This window comes from Quercus suber, unplaced genomic scaffold (genome assembly GCF_002906115.3).
Source record: "Quercus suber isolate HL8 unplaced genomic scaffold, Cork oak 2.0 scaffold_19, whole genome shotgun sequence".
Lineage (NCBI taxonomy): Eukaryota > Viridiplantae > Streptophyta > Magnoliopsida > Fagales > Fagaceae > Quercus > Quercus suber.
In genome coordinates, this window is record NW_027069484.1 from 1,882,600 (window position 1) to 1,899,285 (window position 16,686).

At 34.3% G+C, this 16,686-nt stretch overlaps 1 protein-coding gene across 1 annotated transcript; it reads right to left on the bottom strand.

Annotated features, from left to right (window-relative positions):
* Positions 1-2,650: 2,650 nt before the first annotated feature.
* LOC111987212 (alpha-crystallin domain-containing protein 22.3) lies at positions 2,651-12,527 on the bottom strand. Its single transcript, XM_024018918.2, is given in 5 exon segments — positions 2,651-3,107; positions 3,110-3,130; positions 3,588-3,800; positions 3,803-3,957; positions 12,452-12,527. Coding segments are annotated over 5 exon segments (618 nt in total). The 5' UTR covers positions 12,469-12,527; the 3' UTR covers positions 2,651-2,895.
* Between the last annotated feature and the right edge of the window lie 4,159 nt (positions 12,528-16,686).

Genomic DNA, 16,686 nt, shown 5'->3' on the forward strand with positions numbered 1-16,686 from the left:
AAAAAAAAAACTCTCATTAAAAAACCATAACACTTTTATATTAGATTATGTCATAATATGGATTAAACACAGACTAAGTTTCACATAGCTCAATACACATAATCACATATATAACCTTCTTTGACTTAGTGTATAAACAATTAATGTGAGATTGGGCAGACACTTACTCTTCACACATTTATCCAATTCTTATACAATGGCATGTCAATCTAGGTCTAAAAGCATAAATACCTTCCCACTTTCTTATCTATTTCTTTTCCTTTTTATTTTGTGTTTGAGAAGATATTTTTGCATGTACAATGGCATAACCATAATTTGATAAAATATTGGGGCATTTTTTTTATCAAGAAAGGTGATATTCCTCTAGTAGTTTTATATATAGTTGAAGTTATAAATGCCCTCCAAGTTAATTGAGAAACTGAAGCTAACTTAGAAACTCCCTAGAGATGTTTCAAAGAATGAATTCGATTCTTGTACCTGTAAGTATTGATTATCGCTTCCACAACATTGTGATATAGATGTTAAATGCATTACTATTGGTGCTATTTAGTTGTTAACTTGCATTTGCATTTTTTTAATTGATAATTACACTCAACTAGTGAGTTTTAAACTCATGGTGTCACCCTCTAGCTTTTATTTTTAAGATGCAACCCTCCACCTTGTTCTTCCAAGGAAATGAGATTTTATATTTTTCTTTTTGATAATTTAATAGTTATAATAATGAAAGAAAGGGGCTTCAAACCTAATTCTCTTAATAAAAGAGAACGGACTTTTCCATTAAGTTACAAGACTCTTGGTGAGAAGATGTCACTTGAGTTAAAAAATTGAAATTAGACTATAATTGCATTTCAATTTAGTGTCAAGTATATATCCTTCTAATTTCATGTTAAGTGTCCTTCCGCTTACACTCTTATTTTGTGTCATATGTCTTTACATAAAAGTTCATGAATCTAAAATTAGAAAATATCAAAACCCTCAAATAGAATTTATTATGTCTCTATATAATCTAGTGAATGTCTACAACTTGTTTACTAGAGCGAAACATTTCATATTATAATTTTGTTTACTATTAAATCTATAAGTTTATTTGTTTAGTGTAGGAATATTGGACCCAGAAATTCATTATCTATTTTTACATTGGGCCTATAGCCCAAGCCGAAGATGAGGTTTTGTCCGAGGAGGAGGAATCTTTGTCAGAAGAGACTATGTTAGTAAACAAAGAAGTTAGTTTTGTATCCTCAGCAGATCAAGGCTGAGGTCTGAAGAAGTAGTCTGTCAACTAAGGTAACATTCCAGGAGATTTTGTTAGTGCAGATAAGCATTGTGAAGACATCAGATAGGGAAGTGCCCTAAAATATCTAAGGGGAAAGCTGCTACTTCCGCATTAAATACACAACAGCTAACTTCCTGGTCACATTAATATGGAGGTGATACCTGAACAGTGTATTTCAGCCTTACAACTACTACATAAAGACTTATAGGAAATGCTAATGGGACAAGTATCAACAACAACCATTTGGCATGCACGTGGAAAGTAGGGATGAAAAGGAAAGACAGGATAAAAGAATGAGGGGGGCAACGAGAAAAGGGAATCGAAAAATCAAAGAAGAAATACTATAGCATTCAAGAACCAAATTTGTAACCAAACCTAAGAATAAGAAATAAGAACAGACCTCCTTGGACCTTGCCGAGGACAATTTTTCTTCAATACAAACATTCTTCTTTTCATTCTCTTATCATCTGAACTCATTCTAATGTTCGTTTGATTAACTAAAGCACAGTTTTCTAACCCATTCTCTATAAATTCATTGTTTTGGGCTTTTTGAGCCTAAGTTCATCGATGTAGTGGGCTAGGAGTTCAAATCTGGTCCTTACATTTAGCATATTGTTTTTTTTATATATATATAGATAATTTAGCATATTTAAGAATTGAAAAAACTATTATTTTCAACACGTATAGATAAGAGACCTTTGAATGCACAATCAACTTAATATTTGGTGAGCATAATAGTTAATTACATGAAAAAAAATTGTGCAAATAACCTCATAATTCAATTGACACCTCTTAGTATTTTCAACTAAGGGTCCGTTTTGATACAGCTGAAAACTGAAAACTGAAAAATACTGTAGCAAAATAATTTTTAAATATGTGAATAGTACTATAGGAACCATTTTTAATGAAAAAGTTGTTAAAAAGTAAAATTTATGGGTTCGTGAACAGTACACACCGTGCACTGTTCACAAAAAAAAAGTCAACTATTTCGGCTCAAAAAGCAAAAAAAAATTCCTTCTCCATATGAAGAGAATACGATCCTTGTACTAAGACAACTCTGTAGCATAAATTCTAAACTAGTTGGAGAAAAGTGCATAGCTTAGCAATTAAAACCTGGACCAACCTTAATTATATAGTCATTTTCAATGTTCCTTCAGCCGCTGCTCCACCATTAATATGTGGCTGATATGAGCAACAGTCTTAATTCATGAACAAAAACATTCTTCTAAATGTGCACCATATCTTTGATTTTAGAACTGAACATGTTCCACAAACAGACTAAAATTACTTAAAAATGGATCTAAAAGGTAGAGAGTATTCCCTCAAACGAGAAATAATTTCAAGTTTTAAACTTATCAAAATTAGAATAGACTTGACTGAACTCAACAGTCTTAAAATATATTTATTTGGAGCAATCTACAGAGATATATTTTGCCATTCAGCTATATCTAGAAACATATATCTGCAAAGTCACTAAACAGCAACCTGAACCACATTTTTCCTAGAGCTTCTCTTATCTATGTTAAGCCCTCAACTAAAACTAGATTAGTCCATACGGATAAATTCATTGGTCTTCAAAATCAGTACGTATATATGTTCACCAACAATTGAAGACTTCTTAGTCACCTTTTCTTCACAATACCTTCCAAAATCCCATCAATTCCGAAAGAACCAGAAAATTGTTGGTTGTCTACTGGACCAGGCAGCTGGAATGAGATAGAGAAGTGCCCTGGTGGGCATAGATTCTGTGATTGCATCTGAAAAATTTGGGAGTTCTTGCACACTATTTTTTCACCAGTAGTTGTTACTCCCTTTATAACTATCTTTCCATCAGTTCAACCTCACAACTGAAATCCTCTGCAGTCAGAAATGACGACCAGACTCAATAACCACAGAAAGATGAATATTAGAAGCTAGCAGTAGGAATGAGATAACCCGATCATGATTTTCCAAGCATATGAAACTCAAATGTTCAGAACAAGTAAATTAGATAATTCGTCAAAGTCTAAAGTGAAGGATTATAGACAGAAATGAATTAATGTACAGAGATCAGATGTAAGAACAATTCTAATTTGTAGCGAGTAAAACCAAACCAATGTCAAGAGGTATGCAGTTATGCCAGCAAGCTAATGACTATATCACACGATCAATACTAGCGTTCCTCATCTATATAAAATAACGCATAAAAGGCCAAACAATCAACTAAAGTTCATACAACATTATTTAAAAATAAAAATTGCCTTAACAACATTTTATTAGCAAGAATTTCAAAATTCAATACTTGAACATAGTTTACTGGTTGAATGAAACTTACTCTCATCCCTTGTTACACCCGGAAGGGAGACACGAAAAAAGTAAGAATCATCAGATTCACCAATGTCCATTGGTCCTACAACTGGTCCTATCTTTCCCATAGCTGCACTCCCAGTCAGTGCAACCCCAACTTTAGTGGCAGCTACAGCATTGTTCCACTCTTCTCGAGTTGAAAGAGAAGGGAGAAATATCATAGCTGGCCCAACTTTTCCACAGTCTCACTATTCTTTTTGGCTGGTGATGAAGCAGTATAGCTGTGTGGTGTAGGTGGACCAATGTATGGCACACTATTGAGAGGTGCCACATGAAGAACAGTTTGCCTAGGATTTAAAGGGTCTGGCTCAATATTGTCACTTCTAGATCTCCCACCCCTGCAAGAAGATCTAAAGTCCATCAGGGATTGCAAATATGGTGTAACATGATCCCTTTAAAATTGTAGCATGATTTAAAAATGCATTAATAATTTCAAATTTTGTGTTAAAAAAATTTTGGTGTTCCAGAAACAATGATGTTCACATCACATGAATTGTCTAGATAAACCTAAGTTCTGAAAATAATTAACAGAGGAATTGCATTTTAGAATAAGTGAATAACTATATTTATCAGTATTGTTATCCCTACCTGAATTGTGTCAATAATAATCCCTGATTTGTTCAAGTTGGTATCATTATCTTGTAAGAAATAAGCTTGTGCAATAAGTGATGCATCACACAATAGGAAATAGAGAGAAAAGAGGAACAAAAAGAGCAATAGAACAACCCTAGGCATCACCATTCACCACCTAAGGGGGTTTGGCATCACCACCAAACAAGGGGACAAAGGAGAAGACATTCTCAACTCATCATAATTAATTCTTATTCAAATTCAATTGTCTTTCACGATTACATGAGTACCAGTTAAATAGTTTTTAGGGATTAAACTAATATGAAAAACATCTAATCAAATCCCTAAAAACCGTCAACATTAACAACCAAATTAATTCAAAACAAAATTAATTGCAAATTAAAACATAAAATCTTGGTTCCCTGCATCAATAAGTTAACCACCAGCATCATCTGTGACTCTTTAGTTTGCAACACGCACAATAATTCTTATATCACATCAACCAATTTAACCTTGGCATAAACACCAAAGACTGGAATTAAACAATTCAAAAAATTAGTTCAACCATGATATGTTTGCAATATGATTGACAGTTTACATAAATATAAAAGTCTTAGTCTTTTCTCAAATAACAAATCATATAAATTTTGCACAAAATTGCATCCCAATGTCAGCAGGTGGAGTGATTTTAATAATGTCCCTTCGATGACTAAAAAAAAAAACTCTCAGAAGTTTTTTTTTTTTTTTTGAGAAACCAGACTGGAAACCCAGCCTGGGCTTTTATTAAACCAACAAAAACCTTAAGAAACATCAGCAAGAGCCAAGTGAATAATGTCCCTCAGAATGTCTTCTAACCACACTTGAAAATCTAAACCAACATTGACTTTTTTTGCCAAAGCATCAGCAACTTTGTTACAAATACGTTTAACATGACAAAAATCAGAGAACCTCATCTGGGCTGTTTGATGAAGAATATCATCAACAATATGCCCATACATGGATTGGTATGCTGTATCAGCTTTGATAGCTTGGATCACTACTTCTGAATCACCTTCAAAGATCACCTCGTGGAGGCTTAATTCGGATAATGTCAATCACTACCAGCCTATTTAACTGAAGTCCCAGTTTAACTATCTGCAAGTAATATGGATAATGTTTTCCTTTCTTGATTAATAGAAGATATGACCTTATATTAGTTGAACAAGGCTATCCATATAAAGGGAGAGGTCTTAGTTCCATCCTTAATATGGCCCCCACTGTATAAACTACTGTCACCAACTCACCGTGCCAAAAACGAAAAACCCTTATATACATAATACAATAAAGGGGAAAAATATCAAGAAATTGGCTGTAACATATTCAGACAAACAGATGAAAATATGAATCATAGAAAAATGTTAAACAGTTTAGTGTAGCAGCTCACAGTGGAAGGTAACTTTGGAACAGAATAATTGGTGCTGGCAGTTTACTAAAAATGTTTCCACTATAATATGACTAACTAATTGTATATATTCATACTGATCCTTGTCCTGATTCAATGAAGCTGGAATTTTAATTAGGATTAAAAAAAAAATTGATAATTACACCAGCATCCAGTGGATTTTAAACCCACAACCTCACCCTCCACATTGCTCTTACATGGCGAGGGGATTCCATTTAAGTTATAACTCATGGGCACCACAACTTTGCTATTTTATAGTCTTAGATCCCATACATAAGTTAATGGTGCTGTGCCAAATCTCTGGTTACATGGTGAATTCTGTTTGGTAACCATTTCTCCATAGAGAACAGAATGTTCTCCTTTTAATGTAAATCACATACCATATCTGCAAATCAAGAACATTGATTTCCTCCATTTCCAAATATATGATTTCTACTAATCACATTGTTGAAACATCACATTTTTTCTGAATCCAAAAGGGAAAAAAAAAAAAAGCACTTTTTTTTTTCTTTTGATAAGTTACACATGCCTAGTAGGACTTCATGCCACAACCTCACCCTCCCCCACATTCTTAAAGTCACTTTCCACAACTAAAGATAATTCTTACAATATATGTGCCTAGGACAAAATGAAAAACTAAAGAATGAAAAACAATTGCCTGGAGTAATGCACTTAATTTATAAACATTGAGATTCTTTATTATCGCTGACAAAATCTATCTCATTCAACGATGCATCAATAGAAAATCTTAAAATGAGAACTATTTATGGACAAAAACCTAAAAGACCTACAAATAAACCAAAAACTACCCAGGTGACATTGCGACAAGATAAATCATCCAACTGAAGTTGTACTGCATTACAAAATCAATCTATTTTGTAAAGGATGTTCCTTATCAACCTTCACACACACAGAGATACTCAGTTTACTACTCATGCAGACCACAACAAGAAATATCATTTGACAATATCACATATCGTACAAACACTTCAAGAGGATGGTTTCCCATCGAAACCTAAAACACGTTCTGGTCATAATCAGGAAGGTTGGTTTTCTGGTAAATTGTAGACCCGATTCACTCACATTATCCTAATGAATTCGCAGTGTTCATCTTCATCTCTATCTTCTTCTTGGATATTGAGAACCCAATTCAATCCCATTTCCCATTGCAGGTGAGATATGCTTTCCTTGGGCAAATTATGTCCAAGTATATTTAACATCAACTAGAGGTTTTCTAGGGCTAAAACCTATAAGCTTGACTTTAAAACAATTCATGTTATCAAGAGGCAATTTTCTGATCACTTCGACTTACTATTTCCTTTCCAAATTACTCATGCGTCATTTATTTGTTTTCCACAAATTCACCCTTCTGATCAGATGATGAATTGTTTTCCTAAAACAGAAGTGCCAATTTATGTAATGAATATTTAGGAGAGCGTTCAAATTAGTGACAGATAATCATATTGAAGCCAGAAGTGTATAGACAGTAATTGCCTATAATCCATGTCTGGAAGTCAAATTTGTTGATATGTGTGTGAGGAGAGTGTTCTTGCACAGATGAATGACTAGGTAGGTGCAAGAACCTCCACTTTCTTGTACATGTCTTTGCTGCCCGCATGTGAACACATGCTCCCGGTGGATCTTGAATCCACAACCTCCACCTCCAATTTGCTCTTACAAGGGAGGAGGTGCCATTTGGGATAGAGCACATTGGCATGCCTGTGAGCACATGCGCTATTNAAAAAAAAAAAAAAAAAAATACAACTAAAACGCAAACGTGCGTTTGGGAAGCGCAAACACGCTAAGATAAGAGTTAAATTCTTCCCTCCCCTATTGTAACTATTGCAATATAAATAAAATAAAATGAAAAAACATTTAATCAAATAGTGGGTTTAACAAAATATTATTGAGAAAAAGAGTAATCAAGTAGTATAAATTTTGTTTTTGTTATCCCATTATGCCATTTGGAAGGGAATCACTAAGCTGTCTAGAATTTAGATTCTTGGGAATATAATGTTTTGGAATCTATGAATGCCTAAGAACGTATTGATACTCAATTTTGGTTTGATAAGGTTTGTACCAATATGAGATTTTTAGTTTTGACTTACTATTATAAATTATATATGATTAAATTTTTATCAAAATAACATTGCACAATATAAACTTGAAATATTTTATATGTTTCAATTATTCTTGAAGATACCAATAATATTGCTAGAAAACTTAAATAAAATAGGGATGAAAATAAAGATAACATTAGTATTACACAAATTCATGGAATAAAATTTAAAGACGTAAGATAAATATTGTTAAATAAAGATCATTGTTGGAAAAAACAAACATTCTTAAAAAAAGGATCTAGCTACATGATTGTTTTTTTTTTTTTTTTTTTTTTTGAGAAACCAGACTGGAAACCCAGCCTGGGCTTTTATTAAACCAACAAAAACCTTAAGAAACATAAGCAAGAGCCAAGTGAATAATGTCCCTCAGAATGTCTTCTAACCACACTTGAAAATCTAAACCAACATTGACTTTTTTTGCCAAAGCATCAGCAACTTTGTTACAAATACGTTTAACATGACAAAAATCAGAGAACCTCATCTGGGCTGTTTGATGAAGAATATCATCAACAATATGCCCATACATGGATTGGTATGCTGTATCAGCTTTGATAGCTTGGATCACTACTTCCGAATCACCTCCAAAGATCATCTCATGGAGGCTTAATTCGGATAATGTCAATCACTACCAGCCTATTTAACTGAAGTCCTAGTTTAACTATCTGCAAAAAATATGGATAATGTTTTCCTTTCTTGATTAATAGAAGATATCACCTTATATTAGTTGAACAAGGCTATCCATATAAAGGGAGAGGTCTTAGTTCCATCCTTAATATGGCCCCCACTGTATACACTACTGTCACCAACTCACCGTGCCAAAAACGAAAAACCCTTATATACATAATACAATAATGGAGGAAAAATATCAAGAAATTGGCTGTAACATATTCAGACAAACAGATGAAAATATGAATCATAGAAAAATGTTAAACAGTTTAGTGTAGCAGCTCACAGTGGAAGGTAACTTTGGAACAGAATAATTGGTGCTGGCAGTTTACTAAAAATGTTTCCACTATAATATGACTAACTAATTGTATATATTCATACTGATCCATGTCCTGATTCAATGAAGCTGGAATTTTAATTAGGATTAAAAAAAAAAAAATTGATAATTACACCAGCATCCAGTGGATTTTAAACCCACAACCTCACCCTCCACATTGCTCTTACATGGCGAGGAGATTCCATTTAAGTTATAACTCATGGGCACCACAACTTTGCTATTTTTATAGTCTTAGATCCCATACATAAGTTAATGGTGATGTGCCAAATCTCTGGTTACATGGTGAATTCTGTTTAGTAACCATTTCTCCATAGAGAACAGAATGTTCTCCTTTTAATGTAAATCACATACCATATCTGCAAATCAAGAACACTGATTTCCTCCATTTCCAAATAGATGATTTCTACTAATCACATTGTTGAAACATCACATTTTTTCTGGATCCAAAAGGGAAAAAAAAAAAAAAAGCACTTTTTTTTTTTTTTTATACATATTGAAGCCCTAATAAATTCATGTAAGTCATTTATTTGCTCATCCACATATATTCCTTCAATGCAGTCAGCAGATTAGAGATTAGTTTCCAAAATTTGTTGAGATTTAAGCAAAGAAATGTTGATGTGAGACAGTAATTATTTCTTAAAATCATTGACAGGTGATTAACCTTATCCATGTATGAAGTAAATTTGTTGATATGGTGTGAGGATAGTGTTTTGCCGATGAGATTGACTAGGTAGGTGCAAGAACCTCCACTTTCTTGTACATGTCTTTGCTGCCCGCATGTGAACACATGCTCCCGTGGATCTTGAATCCACAACCTCCACCTCCAATTTGCTCTTACAAGGGAGGAGGTGCCATTTGGGTAGAGCATGATGCTAGCACATGCGCTATTCACAAAGGAAAGAACCTACATTCCACTCTCCCAAACAGCTAAAATTATAGAAAAAAAAAAAGGAAAATGTCAAATCATAAGATGATTCCATTTTTATTAACTTTATAAGGAGAAGAACGACTTCAAAACTATAGTGCTGCAAATATACCTCCAAGGACATGATTCCTTCAATCCCTAAGATGGAGTTGGAGCCTTTCAACTTATACCAAAAGCAACTAGTGCTTTCTTCTTCAAGGTTTCACTTTGATCATGATGTGGCAATTTCTTTAAATGCATATTTAACTTAGCAGGCTATGGAAGTGACTCGCGTTTCCAAACAGGACCTCAGTTGGCACTTTTTAATTAGTTGCAAAAAAGTTTTGTGGAAATACAAATATGGAGAACACCTGTTCCTACAGTCTTATGCTTAAGTTAATTTTCTACAGAATAATTATGAGTTTGTTCAACATCTTATCACTTAGTGGTAGGGAAATCCACAATGTATAGCCTTATGTTTTGTTGCCATTGAAATGGCTTAAATGAAACGGGGCTGANTCTTTTGATAAGTTACACATGCCTAGTAGGACTTCATGCCACAACCTCACCCTCCCCCACATTCTTAAAGTCACTTTCCACAACTAAAGATAATTCTTACAATATATGTGCCTAGGACAAAAATAAAAAATGAAAAACAATTGCCTGGAGTAATGCACTTAATTTATAAACATGAGATTCTTTATATCGCTGACAAAATCTATCTCATTCAACGATGCATCAATAGAAAATCTTAAAATGAGAACTATTTATGGACAAAAACCTAAAAGACCTACAAATAAACCAAAAACTACCCAGGTGACATTGCGACAAGATAAATCATCCAACTGAAGTTGTACTGCATTACAAAATCAATCTATTTTGTAAAGGATGTTCCTTATCAACCTTCACACACACAGAGATACTCAGTTTACTACTCATGCAGACCACAACAAGAAATATCATTGACAATATCACATATCGTACAAACACTTCAAGAGGATGGTTTCCCATCGAAACCTAAAACACGTTCTGGTCATAATCAGGAAGGTTGGTTTTCTGGTAAATTGTAGACCCGATTCATCACATTATCCTAATGAATTCGCAGTTTCATCTTCATCTCTATCTTCTTCGGATATTGAGAACCCAATTCAATCCCATTTCCCATTGCAGGTGAGATATGCTTTCCTTGGGCAAATTATGTCCAAGTATATTTAACATCACTAGAGGTTTTCTAGGGCTAAAACCTATAACTCTTGACTTTAAAACAATTCATGTTATCAAGAGGCAATTTTCTGATCACTTCGACTTACTATTTCCTTTCCAAATTACTCATGCGTCATTTATTTGTTTTCCACAAATTCACCCTTCTGATCAGATGATGAATTGTTTTCCTAAAACAGAAGTGCCAATTTATGTAATGAATATTTAGGAGAGGTTCAAATTAGTGACAGATAATCATATTGAAGCCAGAAGTGTATAGACAGTAATTGCCTATAATCCATGTATGGAAGTCAAATTTTGTTGATATGTGTGTGAAATGGCTTAAATGAAACGGGGCTGACTGCCCTGTGGAGGTTTTTTTTTTTTTTTTTTTTTTCCAAAACTTAATCAGACTTCCCTATTTGGTTCGTATTTCCTAAGCAACTTTGTACAATCTATCATCTTTTCCAAACTAAAATGATGAAAATTTTACAACAGCAAAAGCAAATCTTTGTCGGTGCATTTGCTGACAAAATGATAATTCAAAGGAAAAAAAAAAAGGGATCCTAATTGGCCTGTTTGGTCACAAAAACTACCAATATAGGTTCCAAAACTAGGAGAGAAAAATGTAATGATGTGTCGTTCTTGATAATGCAATAGAATGTATTGATTGGCCCATTTGGTAACAAAAGTACAACAATTTTAGGCTTCCGATGATGGGAAACATATCTTTATCGGCCCATCTGGTGTCAAAAAACAAAAATTTTCAATGTTTCCCCAAATAGAAGACTTCAAAAATACGCGGGAAACCCAATTAGTAAGTGTAAGACACCATCAAAAATTGTTTCCAAACTAATTTCCACATTACAGGCAATTTTCAGGACATTTAAAGATTGTATTTCTTTAGCAGGATTGCGCCCTACTAACTACTGCATGAGACCCAAAAACAACAATCAAAAAACAAAGTTCATTCCCATCTGTTACAAAACAAATTCCTGAATAAAACTAATTTTCATTCACACTACCAAACAGGCCCTAACCCTCCCAAAACAAATCAGCCACTACTTGTACTATAATGGAAAAATCAGATTCAAAAATCAACCATTAAACTGAACAACTCTTTAGAGAAACATCACCAACTAATTCCTTTTTTCTTTTCCAATCATTACATTTCCTTGCAAATTGCTCTATGTAATCAACAAGACCAACACTAATAATAATTAACAACAATAAAAATGAGATCTTTGTAACATTAAGAAAATTTCTTCACAGCAATTACATAGTAAATGGGAGTCTAATTAAACAAAAAAATTAACATCAAGCATTTACAATCATTACTTCAAAAAAAAAAAATACCCATTACTGTATCAACATCACAAAGTATGGCATTTTTTTTTTTTTTTTTGATGAAACAAAGTATGGCATTTCGCAAGAAGACCCAAAAAAGACCAAATACCAAATTACAAAAAGCAAAGATGGGCATTCAAAAGGACATGCATTTATCTAAGTTTGTATATATGTATAAAGATATGAATCTATGCATGCATGTATGATGAAGATGTTTACATATTTATGAATGTATTCACTAATTTACCTGATAGAGGAAGCCATAGTTGGAGCAGAGAAGTTTTTTTTTTTTTTTTTTTTGGGTGGGGAGTGGTTGCAGAGGCGAGTTTAGCAGAGAAGTTTTTTTTTTTTTTTTTTTTTGGGTGGGGAGTGGTTGCAGAGGCGAGTTTTTTGGGAGCTCAGTAAGATTTTGGACTGAGGAAATCAAATGGGTATTGTTTTTTTTTCTTTACTGTTTGGTCAAGGTCTTATATAGATTGAGTAGACCTTGGGGGTGGAAGGAAATGATCGGGTGCTTCAGAAGTATCGTACACTCCTGGGGTTTAAAGGGTGCGCGTAATAAGAGAGAGGAAAAAGTTGGAGAGTTCAGGAGGAAAAAAAGGAAAATTTTCGATTTTTAAGATTTTTTTTTTTAAATATTAAAAAATTCTTCTTTAAATGATTGGTTATGTTGATTTAATTTTAAAGTTTAAAAAAGAATGTAACCCTATCTTTTTTACTATTGTGGAAATTAATTATTAAAATCATACTAATTAATAATTATATCTCATTTGATTTATATCTCATTTGATTTGTAAAAAAGTAAAACTTAGATACTGTATCTTTTTAAATTTTAGTTATCTGAATGAATTATACAATTCAACAAAAAATGTTAAATGGCGAATTTAGGGGGTGGAGGGGAAGAAGAAGAAAGAAATAACAAGAATGAAATCTTTTTAGAGAGAGAAAATTTTAGAAAGAGAAAAGAGTATGCATTGTTGGTTAAGCCAAATTTCTTCTAAGGAAATCACGGTGCCCATGGGCCATAGTTTGTTTGCACACCTGATGGGTTGACCTGGCCCATTATAATATTTTGCCCAAGGGGTGCCTTGCTTTTTGAATGGCATAGTGAGAAAGTTGTAAATTAGAGTATTGGCCAATTTTTATGATTATGATCAACATTGATTTGAGAAGGAAAACCTAAATTATAGTTTTATTGAGGCCAAATTTCTTTCTTCTGAGATTTAGTGAGAGAATGTCGGGGTTGGAGAGATGCCCAACTGGACTTTTTTCACAAGCCAAAAAATAAAATACTAAAAAACAAACAAAAATGACTGAAATTTAAGCAAGAAACGGTATCTAAAATACTGTATATAAGTTTTATCCTTTTAAAAAGACATTCAATTCAATATAATCCTTATTTAAAAAAAAAAAAATATATATATATATATATATTATGCAACAAGTGCATACATCTACCCTCTCACAGCATGTGAATTCCATTAGAAAAACAACATGAGATGATTCATGGACCCAATAGGAAAACAATATGTGGCGAAAAAAGTTGTTGAACCATCTTTACAATAAGCGTCACGATTGGAAATTCGAGGTTGCATGCAATTACAAAATGATGGCCATGGGTGCAACTAATGGGAAGAAGGACATCAAGTATCTTTATTCATAATCAGTACAAATAATTAATATCATCAGGATGCTTAGTAGAAAGGATGGATGATCCCCAATTCAAAGGGGCTTAGAGCACATGAACTTAATACATGAAACAGATTGACATTCATATGAATTTACACTACACCATTATGCATGTTTCCGAATATTTTGTCCATGGTTCCACCATCTTTGACATGCCCCATGATCAAATCATTTGTGTGGTTGGAATCTCAAAGGTCATGTGGGGATCCTACAAATACTTTCGGGTCGGGCTGATGAATTTGAGAGGAATGAAAAACACACCTAAAACATTTCTAGTTACAAGTAAGCAAAATTTTTTATTGCTAATTTAAGAAACCTGTTGATTTTGCTTGGGATGTTGCTACTTCTACTCTCTAATGCTGTGCAAGAGTTGAGTAATCCACCCGTAGCCATCTCTAATACTGTACATGGGATCTGTCATAAATTACAAGTTTTTTGGTCTATGCAAATGTCACATGTTAAGTGGGGAGGTAACAAACCAATGCATATTTTAGCAAAATATGCCATAAGGATTGGTAGTTTTGTAACTTGGGTAAAAGAGAATCTAGTTATCATTAAGTCGGCTTTAACTCAAGATGTATTGAATTTATTTCCATCTTAATAAAGTTACTTGTCTTTTCATCAACAAAAAAAAAAAAGTATGGGAGAAGTTTTGGCCAATATCACATTGATGCCTATTTTGAGTGGTACAGTATTTACTTATGCAAGTTCTCATGAGTTAGTGCTAAACATGTGGTCATTAATCTTGTGCATCATCAATTAATATTATTATTAACTTTTTCTCTAAAAATTTGTGGCGCATTGAGTGTTAATTTAAAAATAAGAATGGAGGTTTATGTCTTTTTTCTTATATTTTTATAATTTGATAGTTAGGGGAGAAAAGATTTGAACTATGAACATTTTTGTTCGAAACACCAAAAAATGTCAATTGAGCTACAAATCTCTTGACTCAATTTATTATTTTTATTAAAACCTGAAATGGTTTAAGACTTTAAGGCCTTTATCATAATTGCTAAACATGGCAAATTCTACTAAAGAGCTTTTGACAGCCCAAAGAGTGTGATAGGTGTTGATGCCCATTTTTTGCAAATTTGTACCCAAAGGCCCATAAAGAAGAAAGCCTAGTGAGAAGCAAGGCCCAAAGACCCACCAAGAAGACCGAAGAGTAAGAAATTTCCAAAGAAAGAAGTGCAAGTGAATGCAAATCTGCCGCAGAATACAAGTCTGCCGCAGAATGCAAATCTGCCACAAAATACAGTTCTCTGGCAAGATGACTTTGGCAAATGAAGATAAATTGAGCCCAAGACCATTTTGCTCCAGTCAACATCATTTGGCCCACAAAGGCCTAAATCCTTTTGTATAAAACAAGATAGGCGTGAAAACTAAGAAGAAAAACACACGGCAGACTCAAAAGAGTCCGACAGGATTGAGATAAGGAGCAGGCATAACAATCTGGTATGGCAGGAGATGCCAAGCCACGAAGCAAACACCCAAACTAAAGGGAGGCCCAATGATCTAACAATGCCCAACTCTCCAAAGAAAGGGACAAGTCATAAATGTTGGCCTGCCGGAGATGCAATCCACACCAGAAAAGGCCAAAAAGCGCACGGCAAGATATGCGCACCCATTTTCAGACCTCGACAAACGTATGAAACATCGAGAAGGTAAAGCATGCGTACGACCCAGACATCACCAGCCTATACCCAGCCACTATGGGAAAATGTGAGGTCATGGGAGAGGGCACGGTCTGGCAGTGGGGAGAGGAGTGGAAATCTATTCTTGTGTTTCTTGCCCAGGCTCTTTCAGTGGGCACAGTCCTGTTGGAATGACATGCCACCCAAAAGAGGCAAGGCTAGGTAAGAACCATTGGGTGCATGCCATGAGAGACCAAGAGGGAGAGGGTACACACTGGATGAGTAGAAAAGGAACCGTCGTTGTCTGAAAGCCACAGGTCAATGGTGGTAGTTAGAACCATTGACTCGGTAAGTGGTCGGCAAAAGGTTCCTATATCAGACAAGGGCCATGAAAGGGCTAGAACAGTAAAATCGGTCACGGCATGCTCTATATAAGAGACCCGTAGCTGTGTACAGGAAGAGGGGAGGAAGGAATTGAAAGAAAAAACAGAGAGAAAAGATAAAACAAAAGAACGGAGGAGGAATTGGAAAAGAGAAAACAAAGAGGAGAAAACAAAAGAAAAGAAAGAAAGAAAGAAAGTAAAAAAGAAAAGAAAGGCAAGAATTCTAAGAAAGAAAACATAGAGAAAAGATAGAACAAAAGAACAGAGCAGGAAGAAGGAAAAACAGAGTGTTTTATGGCAAGCATGCACCCAAATGGGTTAACCCCCTCTCTCCCTCAATAGCCTTGCTCTCTATTGAAGGAAAATACAACTCATACCCGGGCACATATCATTTGGGGCTGGCCTCTCAAAGCAATTAATTTTTCCTTTGAAGTTACTTGCGTTGAGGGAGCAATTTTCCCTTCCCTGGTTAGAGTCCCGCGGTAATACTTGGTGTGACAGACCCATTACTTTGATTCTACTAACCCCATTCTACTCTTTGTTTAAGTTTTATTCTTTGAACGTGAGGCCTTTTGAGCCATTTACTCTATTTATTATGGCAGGAATAGTGACTGCATTTTCTTTACGTTTTTTATATTATGTCTACCTGCCATAATCTCTTAACAATGACTCTGCCTGCTGTGAGCTTATAAACAGATTTTAGCAAACGTGATGTGGCTTGCGCACAAGCCAAGCCAAGGAAGTGGAAAAATGTTTCTGCAGTAAAAACGAAGAGT